This window comes from Schistocerca piceifrons, chromosome X (assembly GCF_021461385.2).
Source record: "Schistocerca piceifrons isolate TAMUIC-IGC-003096 chromosome X, iqSchPice1.1, whole genome shotgun sequence".
Taxonomy (NCBI): domain Eukaryota; kingdom Metazoa; phylum Arthropoda; class Insecta; order Orthoptera; family Acrididae; genus Schistocerca; species Schistocerca piceifrons.
Window position 1 is genome coordinate 222,344,133 of NC_060149.1, and position 20,074 is coordinate 222,364,206.

A 20,074-nucleotide genomic window follows, 5' to 3' on the forward strand; every position below is an offset into this window, starting at 1 on the left:
CTACTGGCCATTAAAATTGCTACACCAAGAAGAAATGCAGATGATAAACGGGTATTCATTGGCCAAATATATTATACTAGAACTGACATGTGATTACATTTTCACGCAGTTTGGATGCATAGATCCTGAGAAATCAGTACCCAGAACAACCACCTCTGGCAGTAATAACGGGCTTGATACGCCTGGGCATTGAGTCAAACAGAGCTTGGATGGCGTGTACAGGTACAGCTGCTCATGCAGCTTCAACACGGTACCACATTTCGTTAAGAGTAGTGACTGGCGTATTGTGACGAGCCAGTTGCTCGGCCACCATTGACCAGACGTTTCCGGTTGCTTAGAGATCTGGAGAATGTGCTGGCCACGGCAGCAGTCTAACATTTTCTGTATCCAGAAAGGCCCGTACAGGACCTGCAACACGCGGTCGTGCATTATCCTGCTGAAATATAGGGTTTCGCAGGGATCGAATGAAGGGTAGAGCCACTGATCGTAACACATCTGAAATATAACGTCCACTGTTCAAAGTGCCGTCAATGCGAACAAGAGGTGACGAGACGTGTAACCAATAGCACCCCATACCATCACGCCGGGTGATACACCAGTATGGCGATGACGAATACACGCTTCCAATGTTCGTTCACCGCGATGTCGCCAAACACGGATGCGACCATCCTGATGCTGTAAACAGAACTTGGATTCATCCGAAAAAATGACGTTTTGCCATTCGTGCACCCAGGTTTGTCGTTGAGTGCACCATCTCAGGCGCTCCTGTCTGTGATGCAGCGTCAAGGGTAACCGCAGCCATGTTCTCCGAGCTGATAGTCCATGGTGCTGCAAGCGTCGTCGAACTGTTCGTGCAGATGGTTGTTGTCTTTCAAACGTCCCCATCTGTTGACTCAGGGATCGAGACGTGGCTGCACGATCCGTTATAGCCATGCAGATAAGATGCCTGTCATCTCTACTGCTAGTGATACGAGGCCGTTGGGATCCAGCATGACGTTCCGTATTACCCTCCTGAACCCACCGAGTCCATATTCTGCTAACAGTCATTGGATCTCGACCAACGCGAGCAGCAATGTCGCGATACCATAAACCGCAATCGCGATAGGCTACAATCCGACCTTTATCAAAGTCGGAAACGTGATGGTACGAATTTCTCCTCCTTACACGAGGCATCACAACAACGTTCCACCAGAAACGCCGGTCAACTGCTGTTTGTGTATGAGAAATCGGTTGGAAACTTTCCTCATGTCAGCACGTTGTAGGTGTCGCCACCGGCGCCAACGTTGTGTGAGTGCTCTGAAAAGCTAATCATTTGCATATCACAGCATCTTCTTCCTGTCGGTTAAATTTAGCGTCTGTAGCACTTCAACTTCGTGGTGTAGCAATTTTAATGGCCAGTAGTGTAATATCTGAGGTCATCAGTCCCCTAGAAGTTAAAGTCCCCTAGAACTACTCAAACCTAACTAACCTAAGGACATCACACACATCCATGCCCCAAGCAGGATTCGAACCTGCGACTGTAGCGGTCACGCGGTTGCAGACTGAAGCACCTAGAACCGCTCGGCCACAGCGGTCGGCAACAACATTGAAGGGGGTGTTTTCCAAGAGGATAACTGTTGTCCACATACCGCTGTTGTAATCCAACATGCTGCACAGAGTGTCGAAATTAGAGGCCTGCATTATCTCCGAATTTTACGGGCGAGTCCCGCTGGTCCCCCTGGCTCTCGGGAGTATACGGCCGAGCGTCCTCTTCCGCCGGCTGTGGGCAGCCGATCGCCAGCGCTCGGCCGAGTGCGCCAAACGTTCGGCCGGTCGCCGGTAACCGGTGGACTCAGTGCCAGCGAGCGGCGCTTCGTCACTCACTCTCTCTCTCTCTCTCTCTCTCTCTCTCTGAGTACTATGGGACTTAACTTCTGTGGTCATCAGTCCCCTAGAACTTAGAACTACTTAGACCTAACTAACCTAAGGACATCACACACGCCCATGCCCGAGTCGTCACAATCCTTGTGATCAGAGGCCACCGCTTCACATTAACCGCTCACTTTTTTCTTTTACAAATGTCTTTCGTTGTTTACTACCAGTTCTATGGCCTAAATAATACACTTGTATATGTTACATTTGATGTTTGTTAATACGTTGCAGACTGCTGGAGTTTCGCCTTTGAGGTTATCATGTATTCCAGTAATTGTAACGTTAAAAACTGTAATATCTGTATTTAGTATTTTGTTCCGTTGGGTAGACAAACGGGAACACAGTAGTCTAATCATGGACTATGTGTAGCCTATCTCCAGATTCGGCCACGTATATGTTGTACTAATATTGAATGCAGGAATGGGAAGGAATGACGGAGTTAAAAGTAATACTCACGAAATTTTGTTGCACAAATGTTAATTTCTGAACAAATTATGACCTGTAAATAACGTTACAGGTGAATCGTGACTATACAATTCGTTTTTCGTCATTGGTGCTCCCTGATACACAGGTGTCATTTGTGTTCCTGGAGCTATTACTACAGCTGGCGGTTTGAACTTCTTCCTGTGAAGTCAATGAAAGTGGAATCATTCATTTATAGAGTTTGAGGAATGTTTCCTTCCTTGTGATTACGTGGTATGTTGTGAATACTTACGTAACTGTGATGGACCAATAAGAGATCATCCACCTTGTCTGATTCCAAGCAAGATCTTTTGCTGGACAGCAGGTGACCGGCCTGGCAAAAATTTCTCTCGCTGGCAGCACTAGTGGCAGGAATACAGAGAACTCTTCTGGCTACTCCCGACAGCCTTGGAAATAACCCCGCGTGCGTTTTCCACCACATCAAAATTTGTCCTTCGGCACAGCTACAGTCGAATTTGGAGAGCGAAAGGTACCTGTCGAGTTCATTGGTAGTAATTGTGTGTCCATCTTCGTCGTCCTCATCCGAACTCCAGTCCATACTGGACTTTTTCATGGGAAGAACTTGGTCACTGTTTGCTTGAATGGACTCTAAACATGAATGAAAACATCCGTAAGATATTCCTGTCACCTTCAAATATGTATACACCGTAGTTAGAATTACTGGTTACTAAACGACTATATTTACGGTGACATTTATATATATCGCACAAATTACATCAAAACGCATTGTGGGATGTTTAAGCTGCGAAACCTTTCCCAAATATCACATTGTAGACGTAATAAATGTTGATCTAACAAAAGATGGCAGATTAGACAAACATTCGTTTACTAATTGGTTTCAGTGAATGAACCTTACCATTTACGGGCAGTTCCGAGTACAATAGTCGAACTTCAGCATACGCGACTTGCTTTTCGTCTGCTGTGAGTTTCTTCAAATGACGCCGTGATGGCCATAGAGCCGTGGCAACGTAATGGATAGCTTCAATTTTGCACTTCTCTGTGATGAAGTATGCTGCTCTCTTTTTTATTTTCACCATGAACTGAAAAGGAAACCCAATATACATAACTGCACTCTGATAATTCAACAGTTGTATAAAGGATCGTAACCTATAGAAAGTGTTCTTACCTGGTTGTCACTGTCGATTGGTTCACGATGATGTAACAGACTCTTGTACCACGGCAGCACACGTTCCAGCGTTGTTATGTTTGCAGTTTCCAAATTCAAACTCGCTTCTTTAAAGGCGGTTAGAAAAGCGACAACGTCTCGTACGCACCCTTCTTGGAAGGTTTCTAAGAGTGTCGATTGCCCCCAGGATTCTAGTAGATCTCGAATATCGTCGATTTGACTTATGACGGAATTGAGCATTAACAGTATACTGTTCCACCGAGTTACAGCTTCTTGCTTCAGAGTGCCGCAGACGCCCAGAGTGACCCGATCTCTTCAAATAGCCTACTATAGCTCTTGCTGATAGTAGACACGACAGGATTTCAGAGGCTTCGTCTTCTAAAAACGTCTCTTGAAAAGTGTGACGAAGCGCAGCCATCAAGCAGTTATCAAAGCAAGGCAAACGGTCGTACGATTCAAGTGCCTTCTTCATATTGGCTCCTTAGTCGGTGACAAAGTAACATTTCGTAAGATCATTCTTGTTAATTCCTGACTCAAGCATCCGCTCTTCGATTTCATGCCGTATGTTCTCTCCTGTCTTAGGTACGTCCGGAAACTCTGTTGTTATCAAAATAAGCGTTTCTAGCCGCCACTCATCATTCACGTAATGCGACGTCACAGTAAAAAAATTTCTCTTCTTGTAGTTATCAGACCACAGATCAGCGTCTAAAGCGCACATTTTGTTCTTTAAGGCACATATTAGCTTGGGCACCATTGTCACCCTATTTTGTCTACCTTATCTTTAATATGCCGCGATACAGTGGTAGGGTGCGGAAGAACATCTTCTATACTGACTTTGCCGTAAGTGGCGCCAACATTGATGAGCTCCTGCGAATAATTCTTGAAGCCAATCTTACTACAAGTATTTAACGGTAGCAAATCTATTCCACTCGTATCGACCAACCTATCAACAACAACTTTCCTTATGCTACTTGGTGCTGCAAGTGGCCAGTGGACTTCTGCTCCGCATTTACTTTTGCAGTGCCGAAGCATACCTGTTGTGCTTGACTGGTACGAACATGTAGAACATTGCACGAAACCAGCAGAAGCCTGCGTGACAGGATCCACTCCAAGTGCAAACGATTTTCAAGCTTCACTTTTCGCCTCCTCTTCCGACATGTCTTTCTTCTTCAGGAGTAATGAGCCGCTCCTAATTCTCTCCATAATACTTCTCTTCGTTTCATGAATGGAACGTTTACGACCTATACTTGGTTTATCCATAACGCTGTCTGCGCTGCTTAAAGCCAGGTCGTCAACTGCGTTTGCACACGGTTTCTAATGCGATTCGGCACTGTAGAGCGCGCGGCGGTTGTACTATCACCGGGCGAGATTGTGAGTACCCTCGAGCGCCCGGCAGTGCTCGACGGTCCAACCGAAAACCGAGAGGTGGAGAACAACCGGCCACATGGTGCATTAGACGGCCACAGCCGTATCGCACCGTGGGCCTTTCCCAGCCGTCGAGCAGCGGCACGAAATGGGAAATGCTCGAGCGGCTTTTTTCATCGTAATGCAGAGCTCTAGTCGAAATGTTGCATTGGCCTGCTGGATCACGAGATCTGTCTCCAATCGAGCACATGTGAGACATCATCGGGCGCCAACTCCATTGTCATCCACAACCGCATTAACCGTCCCTGTATTGACCGACAAAGTGTAACAGGCATGAAACTCCACCCCACAAACTGACATCCGGCACCTGTAAAACAAAATGCATGCAAATGCGTGCAGAGCTCGTACGGAAAGATATAGATATTCGTTCTTTCCGCGCGCTATACGAGATTGGAATAATAGAGAATTGTGAAGGTGGTTCGATGAACCCTCTGCCAGGCACTTAAATGTGTTTTGCAGAGTATCCATGTAGATGTAGATGTAGATGTAGCTGTAGATGTAGATGTAGATTTAGGTTTGCATGCTTGCATTCAACATTCTGGCGATTACACCGATTATTAATGTACCAGCATTTCGCATTTGTAATAGCTTGTCAACCTGTGATTTTGCAATGTTAATCACTTAATGTTACCTAGACAAATGCATTCCCGAAATTTCATTACTTTACTTTAAATATATATTGGTGTTGCAATTTTTTTGTGAGTGTATTTCTTTCCATACTACGAAATTAAGGAATACGAGGTATCGATACCGACACTACGGGTATCGAAACTATAGTGTCGATAGTCGGTCATACGAGTAACATCGGAAAGTCGCTAGATGTGAGTAATGTGGTGCGGGTGCGGATGTGTGCAGAGCGGCGCAGCCGTGAGCGGGGCAGATGGGCGCGTGGAACGCGTCCTGCCCCGGCAAGCCGGCGGCCACCGTGTGCATGGCGGACCCAGCCGAGATGCTCAAGCCGTGGAAGCTGAACTCGCTGTTCTTTCACATCGTGGGCTGGCACGCGGCGGCGCTGGTGTGCGGCGTGGCGGGCAACGCGCTCGTGCTGGCGGCGTCGCGGCGCAGCGCCACGTCGCTGTTCCTGGCGTCGCTGGCGGCGGCCGACCTGCTGCTGCTGCTGCTGCACGCGCCGCTCGACCTGCTGCAGTACTTCGTGGCCAGCTGGGACGCGGCGGGCGCCGTCTGCCGCGCCGCCGAGTACGCCGCCTCGCTGTCCGCCGCCGCCTCCGTGCTCAACCTCGCCGCCGTCACCATCGAAAGGCCAGTCCCTGCACCTCGCTCCGCACAATTTCTGTTCGACGCTCAAACGCTGTTGTCTGCCCGCTACACGAGAATAAAAACTACCTGGGGCGTCCAATAACTAAATTTCCCTGTTCTATTTATCTGCAAAATAAACTGTGCCCGTAACGTGTGAGGGTCGCAGATTTCGACTGGTATCGGTCGACAACGACAACGCCAACACCGACTCAGAGGAAGGCCTCGGCGCTTGTTGGTGACGTCACGTCACCTAGGCACGGTGAACGCCAGGTCTGTTGCAGGCAGAAACGCCTGGGCGTACTTATCACTATAAATCTCTTATTTTTGGACAAAATGTTTGCTATTGTTTTGGATTCTGCAGTTTTATTTAGATGAAAGATTTTCTTACTATCGTAAAGCTACAAATGTAGTCCATAGTTCTGTATTACTGAATCCTGTCGAAACAAACGTAGATCAATATGAGAAGATGCTTTGCCCCATTGCAAGCTTCGGAAATTTTACATTCAAATAACTATATTTACTTGATCCATTTTGTTATAGAAACTTACCCCAACCCCCTTACAATGAACTCGTTTCTTTTATTTATTTATCTTTTTATTTATTTTCATTTGAACTCGTCACTGGAAATGTGAACTGATTTACATGTGCAAATGTCCAACTGTTGCCAGTCATTAGATTACACTCGTTTTCAACGAAAGGAACTCTAAACAGGAAACAAAATAGCTTCATACATCGAAAATACTGCTGAGCGTAAACTTTTTTAAACATGTACATTAGAAAATATGAATATTCCCCTCTTGCAACTGAAAGGAGAAACTTTATAAGATAAAAAAAAATTATTTGATAAAACAAGTATCTCTCTTTTGCATCTTCTTCTATCCCCCCCCCCCCCCCCTCCTCCAACGTGTACAATCGCAAGATATTTCATTAACATTCAGTGCTCCTCACCCCATAGTCAACCAAGATACCTAAAGAAGAGCACCAATATGTTCAGTGTCTTGTAAAAGCAACCCAGTACAAACGTAACTTCCTCAGATGGTGCTGGACCATGAAGTTGTTTTTGTACGTCAATCCTCAAAACGGGTGGAAATTTAAGTTCAGGAGTACACTATTTGTTAAGAAGTGTAATGAACTGCACAATTAATTGATTGCAGAAATCTCTCAGAACAATGTGTGTTGGTCAACTCCCGCCAATAGTTTCACATTTTCCCGTGTCAGAGAGGGAGACACCACCCTTATGAGTATGCCGGCAACAGACTTGGCGTTCGCCGTGCCTAGCTGACGTGACGTCACCAACATGCGCCGAGGCCTTCCTTTGAGTCGGTGTTGACAACGCTCACATCGGCTTACCACACCCTCAGTGGCATTGTAGCGAGAAGGAAGTGCTTCTCTGGACGGTATCACAAACCTGGTGTCTTGCTGCTTCGGTAAGTCCCTCGTAGCACAGAAGTAGCACTCAGTCGCCAGGTTCCGCCGGCCGGAGTGGACGAGCGGTTCTAGACGCTACGGTCTGGAACCGCGCGACCGCTACGGTCGCAGGTTCGAATCCTGCCTCGGGCATGGATGTGTGTGATGTCCTTAGGTTAGTTGGGTTTAAGTAGTTCTAAATTCTAGGGGATTGATGACCTCAGGAGTTAAGTCCCATAGTGCTCAGAGCCATTTGAACCATTTTTGAACCAGGTTCCTTGTACATCTACATCTACATCTACATACATACTCCGCAATCCACCATACGGTGCGTGGCGGAGGGTACATCGTACCACAACTAGCATCTTCTCTGCCTGTTCCACTCCCAAACAGAACGAGGGAAAAATGACTGCCTATATGCCTCTGTACGAGCCCTAATCTCTCTTATCTTATCTTTGTGGTCTTTCCGCGAAATATAAGTTGGCGGCAGTAAAATTGTACTGCAGTCAGCTTCAAATGCTGGTTCTCTAAATTTCCTCAGTAGCGGTTCACGAAAAGAACGCCTCCTTTCCTCCAGAGACTCCCACCCGAGTTCCTGAAGCATTTCCGTAACACTCGCGTGAGGATAAAACTTACCAGTAACAAATCTAGCAGCCCGTCTCTGAATTACTTCGATGTCCTCCCTCAATCCGACCTGATAGAGATCCCAAATGCTCAAGAATAGGTCGTATTAGTGTTTTACGAGCGGTCTCCTTTACAGATGAACCACATCTTCCCAAAATTCTACCAATGAACCGAAGACGACTATCCGCCTTCCCCACAACTGCTATTACATGCTTGTCTCACTTCATATCGCTCTGCAATGTTACGCCCAAATATTTAATCGACTTAACTGTGACAAGCGCTACACTACTAATGGAGTATTCAAACATTACAGGATTCTTTTTCTTATTCATCTGCATTAATTTACATTTATCTATATTTAGAGTTAGCTGCCATTCTTTACACCAGTCACAAATCCTGTCCAAGTCATCTCGTATTCTCCTACAGTCACTCAACGACGACACCTTCCCGTACACCACAGCATCACCAGCAACCACATTGCTATCCACCCTATCCAAAAGATCATTTACGTAGATAGAAAACAACGGACCTACCACACTTCCCTGGGGCACTCCAGATGATACCCTCACCTCCGATGAACACTCACCATCGAGGACAACGTACTGGGTTCTATTACCTAAGAAGTCTTCGAGCCACTCACATATTTGGGAACCAATCCCATATGCTCGTACCTTAGTTAAGAGTCTTCAGTTTGGCACCGAAGTCAAGGAATATGGCATCCGTCTGATACGCTTCATCCATGGTTCGCAATGTATCATGTGAAAAAAGAGCGAGTTGCGTTTCGCAGGAGCGATGCTTTCCTAAAGCCATGCTGATGCATGGACAGCTATTTCTCTGTCTCAAGGAAATTCATTATATTCTAACTGAGAATATGTTCGAGAATCCTGCAACAAACCGACGTTAAGGATATTGGTCTGTAGTTTTTGAGGATCCGTCCTTATACCAATCTTATATGTCTACATCTACATCTGCATCTACATTTATACTCCGCAAGCCACCCAGCGGTGTGTGGCAGAGGGCACTTCACGTGCCACTGTCATTACCTCCCTTTTCTGTTCTAGTCTCGTATGGTTCGCGGGAAGAACGACTGCCGCAAAGCCTCCGTGTAGGTGGTGATCCTGCTGAAGTGGAGTGTTTAGGGATGCCAGTTGTTAATTGTCAACAACGTTGGTATTATACTTGTTTTAACACATAAATTGCTTTGTCACACACACCACAGAGTCAGAATTTGCAATATGGCGGCTCTGGACTACGCCGTTATATTCGACCCTTTACACACATTAACACCGTTTTCTGACTTTACGTAATGGTACACTGCCCACGACACGTGGCGTGCTGATAACTAATAACTTCACTTTATATCTTGTTTAACATCTGAAATATGTACTCGCGACCGTTCTTTTAGAGCCGCCCCGGTTACTCGACCGTCCGTTTTGTGTGGCTTATCGCGACTAACTCACCCTGTCTTTCCGAAGGACAAGAGAGACACCCCCCACCTTTCTCTCTCAGCCATTGAGGACACTTCTCTCGTTTCCTGTATATATATATATATATATATATATATATATATATATATATATATACAGGGTGAGTCACCTAACGTTACCGCTGGATATATTTCGTAAACCACATCAAATACTGACGAATCGATTCCACAGACCGAACGTAAGGAGAGGGGCTAGTGTAATTGTTTAATACAAACCATAAGAAAATGCGCGGAAGTATGTTTTTAACACAAACCTACGTTTTTTAAGTGGAACCACGTTAGTTTTGTTAGCACATCTGAACATATAAACAAATACGTAATCAGTGCCGTTTGTTGCATTGTAAAATGTTAATTACATCCGGAGATATTGTAACCTGAAGTTGACGCTTGGAACCTCCGACGTTCAGTTGCGTGTTGTAACAAACACGGGCCACGGTCGGCGAGCAGCATCTGCAGGGACATGTTTACGATGACGACCGTGTTTACGAGTGTGGCTGTAGTGCACTGTTGTGGTTTGGTCTAGCTGTCGCAGTGTCCGCATGTAGCGCTTGCTGCTATTGTTATTCTGCATTCGTCTCCGCACGCATACCAACTGTAGTACACCGTGTTACCAGACGTCTGTGATAGTGTAGTGTTGTAGGAACTGTGACCATGGTGTATTCGAACTCTGAAAAGGCGGAGATGATACTCATCTATGGCGAGTATCGACGAAATGCAGCTGAAGCCTGCAGGGTGTATGCAGAACGGTAACCGGACAGAGAGCATCCAACGTGCCGCACATTGCATACATCTACCGCTAACTGTATGCAACAGGTATGGTCGTAGCTCGCAAACGGGTCCGTAATAGGCCCGTCACAGGAGAAGCTGGTGCAGTTGGTGTGTTAGCTGCTGTTCGCCATGAACCCACACATGAGTACGCGGGACATTGCGAGAGCCGGTGGACTGAGTAAAAAGTAGTGTCATGCGCATACTGCATCGTCAACGCTTTCACCCGTTTCATGTGTCGCTACATCAGCAATTACATGGTGATGACTTTAATCATCTAGTGCAATTCTGTCAATGGGCATTAACAGAGAATGCGTTGCAGTTCTACCTGTTTACCGATGAAGCGGGTTTCACAAACCACGGGGCAGTGAATCTACGGAACATGCATTACTGGTCCGTGGACAATCCTCGCTGGCTCAGACAGGTAGAGCGACAGCGACCGTGGACTGTGAATGTATGGTGCGGAATCATTGGCGACCACGTCATTGGTCCTCACTTCATTGCAGGGGCCCAAACAGCTGCAACATACATCGCGTTTCTACAGAATGATCTGCCAACGTTGCTCGAAAATGTCCCACTGGAAACGCGTCGACGTATGTGCTATCAGCATGATGGTGCACCTGCACATTCCGCAATTAACACTAGGCTGACCGTTGACAGGATGTTCGACGGGCGTTACATAGAACGTGGAGGACGCATAAATTGGCCAGCCCGTTCTCCTGATCTTACACCTCTGAACTTCTTTCTGTGGGGTACGTTAAAGGAGAATGTGTACCGTGATGTGCCTACAACCCCAGAGGATATGAAACAACGTATTGTGGCAGCCTGCGGCGACATTACACCAGATGTACTGCTGCGTGTACGACATTCATTATGCCAGAGATTGCAACTGTGTGCAGCAAATAATGGCCACCACATTGAACATCTATTGGTCTGACATGTCGGGACGCACTCTATTCCACTCCGTAATTGAAAACGGAAACCACGTGTGTACGTGTACCACACCCCTCATGGTAATGTACATGTGCGCAGTGAAAAAAACCAATAAAAAGGTGTTAGCATGTGGACGTAATGTGCTGTTCCAGTCTCTTCTGTACCTAAGGTCCATCACCGTTCCCTTTGGATCCCTACGTAATTCGGTGCTCTCCGATACACACGATCGAACAGCGGCGGAGTGGTATTCAGGTTACACTATCTCCGGATGTAATTAACATTTTACATTGCAACAAACGGCACTGATTACGTATTTGTTTATATGTTCAGATGTGCTAACAAAACTAACGGGGTTCCATTTAAAAAAACGTAGGTTTGTGTTAAAAAACATACTTCCATGCATATTTTTATGGTTTGTATTAACCAATTACACTAGCCCCTCTCCTCACGTTCGGTCTGTGGAATCGATTCGTCAGTATTTGATGTGGTTTACGAAATACATCCAGCGGTAATGTTAGGTGACTCACCCTATATATATATATATATATATCTCCAAACCTTCAGCCAATGGCCGTTCAGATCGCTGTTGCTAGGCGTATCTGACGCACGTTTGCGGACATTGTGACGGAAGTTTGTGTCGGAACACTGTCTCAGATTGTAAGATCCTACTCCCGAATAGTCGGATCTTGTCCCTACTAAGGTTACACAACATTGCCTCCTATGGTTTCATCACTAATGCTCTTGCTGACGCTTAATTGTTAAATTTACATGTAGCCTGGCTACTACTGAGCATTCTCGATCGCATAAATGTGCGTAATACAATTTTAAGAAGAAAAACATAAACTAAATTATATTGCAGTGGTATGGAGATTTTGTTACTGAAAGCAAGACAAACGTATAGTTAAACAACAGAATATGCGGAGTACACAGATAATCTCAATAAAATAAATATACCCACGGATAATGGAGGCATAGAATGGAACAGATACCGTGGGAAGAACTGGAGAAATGTGAGGCTTAAGTGAAGTTTAAGAGAGAGGCATACTGCAGAAAATTGACAATTCCGTGCTTTTAATTTCTAATTATGAGGTTGTTCACAGAAGGGACAGACGAATCGGTTAAGACGATGTAAAAAAACAGTTTTTCGGTTCTCTTAATAGAAATATGTTACTCAACTTATTAAAAGAGTTGGGACTACATGACAAACAACAGAAGTAATTAAAGCAAACTTTAACGAAAGATATCAAAAGCAAAAATTAAGAGAGAACTGTTACAAAATTTTGAAATAAAAGCAAGAGAGAGCTAAGGAGACGGCTTGTCGCCCCTGTTTTTTAAGTGTGCATTAGAAAAAGTGGTTAGAAAATAGAGGAAGGCCATACATACTAAGGGAATATGCGGGATGAATAATAACGGAAGAAGTAAACAAATCTTCGACTTACTAAATAATTACAAATCCAAAACTATGTGGCTGAGAGAAGTAGAAAGAGATACCGAAAATGGGGGAGTCGACATGGACGCAATAAAAAACAGAACACTGTAAAGAAGCAGTAAAAAAGGTAGGCTTTCGAGGCAGGAAAAAAGTAAGAACTGGACGAAAGTGGACACAAAAAGAGAAGGAGAAACATTAGGGAAGTATGAAAGAAGTGTGGTCTAAAAAGACGGCAGTTAAAAATAAAGAAGCAGAAACAATGCTGATATGTCGTACTCCCAAAAGGGTTATTCGAAATTATAAAATAATAACAATAAGGCGCACATTGTGTTTTCCTAAGGCGTTGTGTCTAGTGCGTTAATACGAGGGACATCCAATAAGTAAGTTTCCATATTTCATACAAAAAAGCGTTATACACAATTTACCATGTTGAAACAATTTTATTGACAATTTATAATGCTTCTGTTAGTTTTCTACACTGTCACCCTGTGTTTCTAAGCATTTTTGTAATGGCCGGCCGGGGTGACCGGACGGTTCTAGGCGCTACAGTCTGGAACGGCGTGACAGCTACGGTCGCAGGTTCGAATCCTGTCTCGGGCATGGATGTGTGTGATGTCCTTAGGTTAGTTAGGTTTAAGTAGTTCTAAGTTCTAGGAGACTGATGACCTCAGAAGTTAAGTCCCATAGTGCTCAGAGCCATTTTTTTTGTAATGTGACACATTTTTTCCAAACCATTGTTGTAACAGGTCGAATTCTACGTTCGTAACTATCTGTCCACTGCGCTATGCACTGTAAGCCTGTAAGGCATATATGCATTCCCTTCACGTGTTTAAGCCAAGTATTACGCACATTTATGCGATCGAGAATGCTCAGTAGCAGCCAGGCTACATGTACATTTAACAATTAAGCGTCAGCAAGAGCATTAGTGATGAACTCATAGGAGGCAATTTTGTGCAACCTTAGTAGGGACAAGATCCGACTATTCGGGAGTAGGATCTTACAATCTGAGACAGTGTTCCGACATTGTGAGTTCTAACTAAAATGATGAACACAAGAGTGTATTCGTGCTTGTATGCTCCACACATCATACCAATCTTGATAATGGACATCAATTCCGTATAGAATGAAAGTTTTATCATTCAATGTAAGTTGTGAAGAAGACTTTCACAGAGACAATTTGAATAAAAACGCCTTCAGTTACAAAGTTTTTCGTGTTGTATTAAGTTGCACGATGCATTCCGTACCCCGTACGATCATCTTCGGGTGTAAATCGTCTATACATAATTTATATTTGCTCTTGAGTATCAGGAACTGCATTGTTCCGTTATGAGAAAGTTGGATGTTAGGTTTCGTATTCCGTAAATCGAATGCGTAAATATGTGATAAAGAGCAGAACAAACAGTTAAAAACTTACCGAACAGGTAAGTGAACTGGGCTGCTGCTGCTGCTGCTGCCTACCAGACACCGGCAGGAGATCGTTAACGCTGGTCGCGTCCCTAATTCAACACCGGCAAAATAAAACTGGAAAGTATTTCATATACCTTAAGATAGGCATCCGAACTTATATCAGATCTTGTAAGCTGGGTTGCCTACCTTAAGGTGCATGAAAGATTTATCGGGCTAGTTTTACTTTGCCCATACTTTACGAAAAATTAGCCAAAGGAGATAATTCATAGAGGGGAGAAATGTCATAAAAGCTGATTAACATTCGTTTATTCAATATCACTGAAAGTTCCCCTAAACGTCAAGTTGCTACGATTAGTTTTGGCCTTAGAAGTATGGTCATCGCAGAGAGTTGTGGTCTGTCAGTTAATAGCACAAGGATTACGGAAACGAGGGTTCCCGCTACCGCGGTTAGAATTCCACTTATTCAAGTTTCTGCTAGACGGATTTAATTGATGCCATCAGAAAACACCTGCAATGGCTAGAGTGCTCCCACTTTCGCACGTAAATCAGGGCACTTGCTACTAGCGCCTCTGCCATCAAGAAATTGAGCGAAAGCATCGTTTCAAATTCATTTTATTTATGGCAAATTAATAAATAGTAGTAATTTGGAAGAAAATAGTAGAAAGACAGGAAAGGGACGATCTGGAAACTTTCTTTTACTGTTAAAACAAAATATATCATATAAATTATGGTTCGTGTTGTTCATTTGCAGATGAGAGGTTCAAATGGTTCGAATGGCTCTGAGCACTATGGCATTTAACTTCTGAGGTCATTAGTCACCTAGCCGGTCAGAGTGGCCGCTCGGTTCTAGGCGCTACAGTCTGGAACCGAGCGACCGCTGCGGTCGCAGGTTCGTATCCTGCCTCGGGCATGGATGTGTGTGATGTCCTTAGGTTAGGTTTAATTAGTTCTAAGTTCTAGGCGACTGATGACCTCAGAAGTTGAGTCGCATAGTGCTCAGAGCCATTTCATTAGCCCCTAGAACTTAGAACTACTTAAACCTAACTAACCTAAGGACATCACACACACCCATGCCCGAGGTAGGATTCGAACCTGCGACCGTAGCGGTCGCGCGGTTGCAGACTGTAGCACCTAGAACCGCTCTGCCACCCCGGCCGGTGCAGCTGAGAGGGCCTCGGTAGAAATATCGAGCCTATCTCACCTGAAGTACTGCATAAAATTAAATACTCTTATGCATTGCGCTGAAAAGTATCACTTTTTTGAAATTCCGTAATTGTCTCCCATTGCCACGCAAGTTTGAAATTTGTCTGAAAGGTGCCTACAACCTTCCTCTGTAATGGAGCAAAAGCGTTGCGATCTGTGACGTCACTCTCGGGCTCGGCGACGGATCAAACAACAAGGGTCGACACTTGCGAAGAAAAGGCCACAGCTCTGAAGTTCAGGTGAAGTGTAAGGTATGTTAGTGATCAAATTTCACCACAATGTTGCCTGACGCCATCGTGGAGGTGTCGCACGATTGGAAGGTCGTCACACCCCCTTCTTTTGACGCCTCTGCGATGGAGGTCAGAACCTCGGAGCCCAGCGTTGAAATTACGCGGTTTTCTTATTAGTGGCTAAGGAATACGTTTAGGACACGCCGCCGCACAGACTTGAGACTAAAAGAAGCCCTCAGGAGGTCACATAAACGGTGTCAATGAAACCACTCCTTGGAGCGTAGTTTCCCGCGGTCGAAAACAACAGTTCACATCTACATGTACATCTACAGCTACATGGTTACTCTGCAATTCACACTTAAGTGCCTGGTAGGGGGTTCATTGAACCATTTTCATACTACTTCTCTACCATTCCACTCTCGAATGGCGCGTGGGAAAAAGGAACACCTACATCTTTCCGTTCGAGCTCTGATTTCCCTTATTTCATTGTGATGATCTCTTCTCCCTACGTAGGTGTGTGTCAACAAAATATTTTCGCATTCGGAAGAGGAAGTTGGTGATTTAAATTTCGTAAATAGATCTCGCCGCAAAGAAAACCTCCTTTGTTTCAATGACTGCCACCCGCAAATCGCGTATCGTATCAGTGACACTCTCACCCCTATTGCGCGATAACACGAAACGAGCTGCCCTTCTTTGCACTTTTTCGATGTCCTCCGTCAATCCTACCTAGTAACGAGCCCACACCGCGCAGCAATATTCCAGCAGAGGACGGACAAGTGTAATGTAGGCTATCTCTTTAATGGATTTGTCGCATCTTCTAAGTGTTCTGCCAACAAAGCGCAGTCTTTGTTTCACCTTCCCCACAATATTATCTATTTGGTCTTTCCAATTTAAGTTGCTCGTAATTGTAATCCATAGGTATTTAGTCGAATTGACAGCCCTTAGATTTGTGCGAATTATCGTACACCCAAAATTTATCGGATTTCTTTTAGTACCCATCTGGATGACCTTGCACTTTTCTTTGTTTATTGCCAATTGCTACTTTTCGCACTATACAGAAATTCTCTGTAGATCATTTTGTAATTGGAATTGGTCGTCCGATGATTTTAATAGACGGTAAATTACAGCGTCATCTGCAAACAATCTAAGGGGGCTGCTCAGATTATCACCTAGATCATTTATGCAAATCATGAACAGCAGAGGGCCTATGCCACTACCTTGCGGAACGCCAGGAATCACTTCTGTTCCGCTCGATGATTTACCGTCTATCACTACGAACTGTGACCTCTCTGAGAGGAAATCACGAATCCAGTCACACAACTGAGACGATACTCCATGTGCACGCAATTTGATTGATAGTCGCTTGTGAGGAACGGTATCAAAAGCCTTCTGGAAATCTAGGAATATGGAATCGATCTGAGATCCCTTGTCGACAACACTCATTACTTCATGGGAATAAAGAGCTAGCTGTGATGCACAAGAACGATATTTTCTGAATCCGCGTTGGTTATGTATCAATAAGTCATTTTGTTAAAGGTGAGTCATAATGTTCGAATACAGTATATGCTCCAAAATCCTACTGCAAGTTGAGGTCAGTGATATGGGTCTGTAATTCAGTGGGTTACTCCTACTTCCTTTCTTGAATATTGGTGTGACGTGTGCTACTTGCCAGTCTTTAGGAAGAGACCTTTCGTCAAGTGAGCGGTTGTATATGATTGCTAAGAAAGGCGCTATTGTGTCTGCATACTCTGAAAGGAACCTGACTGGTATACCATCTGGACCGGAAGCCTTGCCTTTCTTAAGTGAGTCAGTGCAATTAGCAACAGAACGACGTTCTTAACAATGCTCGACACTGCTGACACACCCTCCTCCCACCCGCCCCCCACTCCGTACGACTCGACCCTGCTCTAAGGATACAGTGGGGCTGCAGCCCCTTTGAACGTTTTCTGACCCCTTTGGGGTGTAGTGCGACCGCAGTTTTTGCTCTGACATACAAGTTGGAACTGCTAGGGACACCTAAGGTGTGTCAGAGGGGTTGCCTACCATCAGGTGGGAGAACAGCAGACAGCGCCATTTAGCTGAACGGGTGTCAATGTCTGTGACAGGTACATTTTTAACGTTCTCAACAAAAGTGCTTCCGTGGCACAGAGAATGTCGCCGAACTGGCGGGTGTTAGAGGAACCCTTTGCCATTTTACTCACGCACACGTCAATGTTGCACCTCTCCCTTATATCGCCACAGGAGAGCGCGAAACAGGAGTGCTGGAAAAGCAGAAACACCCTTTGCTGCTTCGGATCACTTTCAAACTCCGTCGAATGGTTTTGATCGATTCCTAGTGTTTCCACCCTGTATATCAGCGCAAAAAGTGCGGTTATACCACAGTCAAAAGGGTTCAGATCAAGTTCAGTGCGGCTGCAGCCCCACGATGACCTTAGACGAGCGCTGAATCGGCCGCGGAGTGTCAGCAGTGTCCACTGTTGTCAAGAACGTCGTCCTGATACTCGTCGCACTGCGAACTGTCGTTTTCGCCGGGAATCAGCGCCCCAGGGAAGGGATGGTTTTATTGATGCCTTTTATGCTACCTCCTGAGGGCTTTTGTGTCGATTCTCAGCGACGGTATGTCTGAAAAGTTTTCCTCAGCCACCCATAAGAAAATGGTTCAAATGGCTCTAAGCACTATGGGACTTAACTGCTGAGGTCATCAGTCTCCTACACTTAGAAATACTTAAACTTAACTAACCTAAGGACATCACACACATCCATGCCCGTGGCAGGATTCGAACCTGCGACCGTAGCAGCAGAACGGTTCCAGACTCCCATAAGAAAACCCTGATGTCAACGCTGGGCGTCACGGTTCTGACGTCCCTCGCAGCGGTGTCAAAAGAAGAGGTAAAATGTGGATGAGAGGTGGTGTGACGATTTTCCCATCATGTGGTGTTGGGCAGAATCGTGGTGAAATTTGGTGCTAATATGACACCATAAATCCACCTACACCCCACATGAAATTTATCCATCGCAATGGCGGACAGTTACAGGGCTTCGAAAAAGTGGTACCTTTTGTGCAGTGTTTTACTAAATGAAATACATCATGAGAGATTCTTTGTGTATTTGTTTCTATTCTCTGCGAATTAGTACTACTTGTTACATATTTTAAGTTGTTATATAGGGCATATTCATTGCACTGTTTTGTGTTACTGTATCTAGACTCAATTATGCATGTTGCATGTGTGCTGTTATGTTGTATGTTTGTGAACATGGTCTGATTTCCTTAACCGATGCCATAGTTGGCAGGAGAGCCTCGGAACTTAAAATTCGAGCCTCGCCTCCCCTTGTAGCGCATTCTTTATATGCAATGATTGCCTCATTGCTTACGTTAGTCGTTACCCTTTACACTGTTTAGGTATCATGTTTAAAGCGCAGTTTAGAAACGTGACGTATCACGTGCTATGTCTGCATTTCTTATAATCACCATATTTATGTACACTCCTGGAAATTGAAATAAGAACACCGTGAATTCATTGTCCCAGGAAGGGGAAACTTTATTGACACATTCCTGGGGTCAGATACATCACATGATCACACTGACAGAACCACAGGCACATAGACACAGGCAACAGAGCATGCACAATGTCGGCACTAGTACAGTGTATATCCACCTTTCGCAGCAATGCAGGCTGCTATTCTCCCATGGAGACGATCGTAGAGATGCTGGATGTAGTCCTGTGGAACGGCTTGCCATGCCATTTCCACCTGGCGCCTCAGTTGGACCAGCGTTCGTGCTGGACGTGCAGACCGCGTGAGACGACGCTTCATCCAGTCCCAAACATGCTCAATGGGGGACAGATCCGGAGATCTTGCTGGCCAGGGTAGTTGACTTACACCTTCTAGAGCACGTTGGGTGGCACGGGATACATGCGGACGTGCATTGTCCTGTTGGAACAGCAAGTTCCCTTGCCGGTCTAGGAATGGTAGAACGATGGGTTCGATGACGGTTTGGATGTACCGTGCACTATTCAGTGTGCCCTCGACGATCACCAGTGGTGTACGGCCAGTGTAGGAGATCGCTCCCCACACCATGATGCCGGGTGTTGGCCCTGTGTGCCTCGGTCGTATGCAGTCCTGATTGTGGCGCTCACCTGCACGGCGCCAAACACGCATACGACCATCATTGGCACCAAGGCAGAAGCGACTCTCATCGCTGAAGACGACACGTCTCCATTCGTCCCTCCATTCACGCCTGTCGCGACACCACTGGAGACGGGCTGCACGATGTTGGGGCGTGAGCGGAAGACGGCCTAACGGTGTGCGGGACCGTAGCCCAGCTTCATGGAGACGGTTGCGAATGGTCCTCGCCGATACCCCAGGAGCAACAGTGTCCCTAATTTGCT

At 45.4% G+C, this 20,074-nt stretch overlaps 1 protein-coding gene across 1 annotated transcript in view; it reads left to right on the plus strand.

Moving 5' to 3' along the window:
• Positions 1-5,825: 5,825 nt before the first annotated feature.
• LOC124722255 (galanin receptor 2a-like) overlaps positions 5,826-20,074 on the plus strand; it is a 152,115-nt gene continuing 137,866 nt past the window's right edge. The window contains exon 1 of the mRNA XM_047247444.1: positions 5,826-6,205. Coding sequence (XP_047103400.1) covers positions 5,826-6,205 — 380 coding nt within the window. The remainder of the gene's footprint in view (positions 6,206-20,074) is intronic.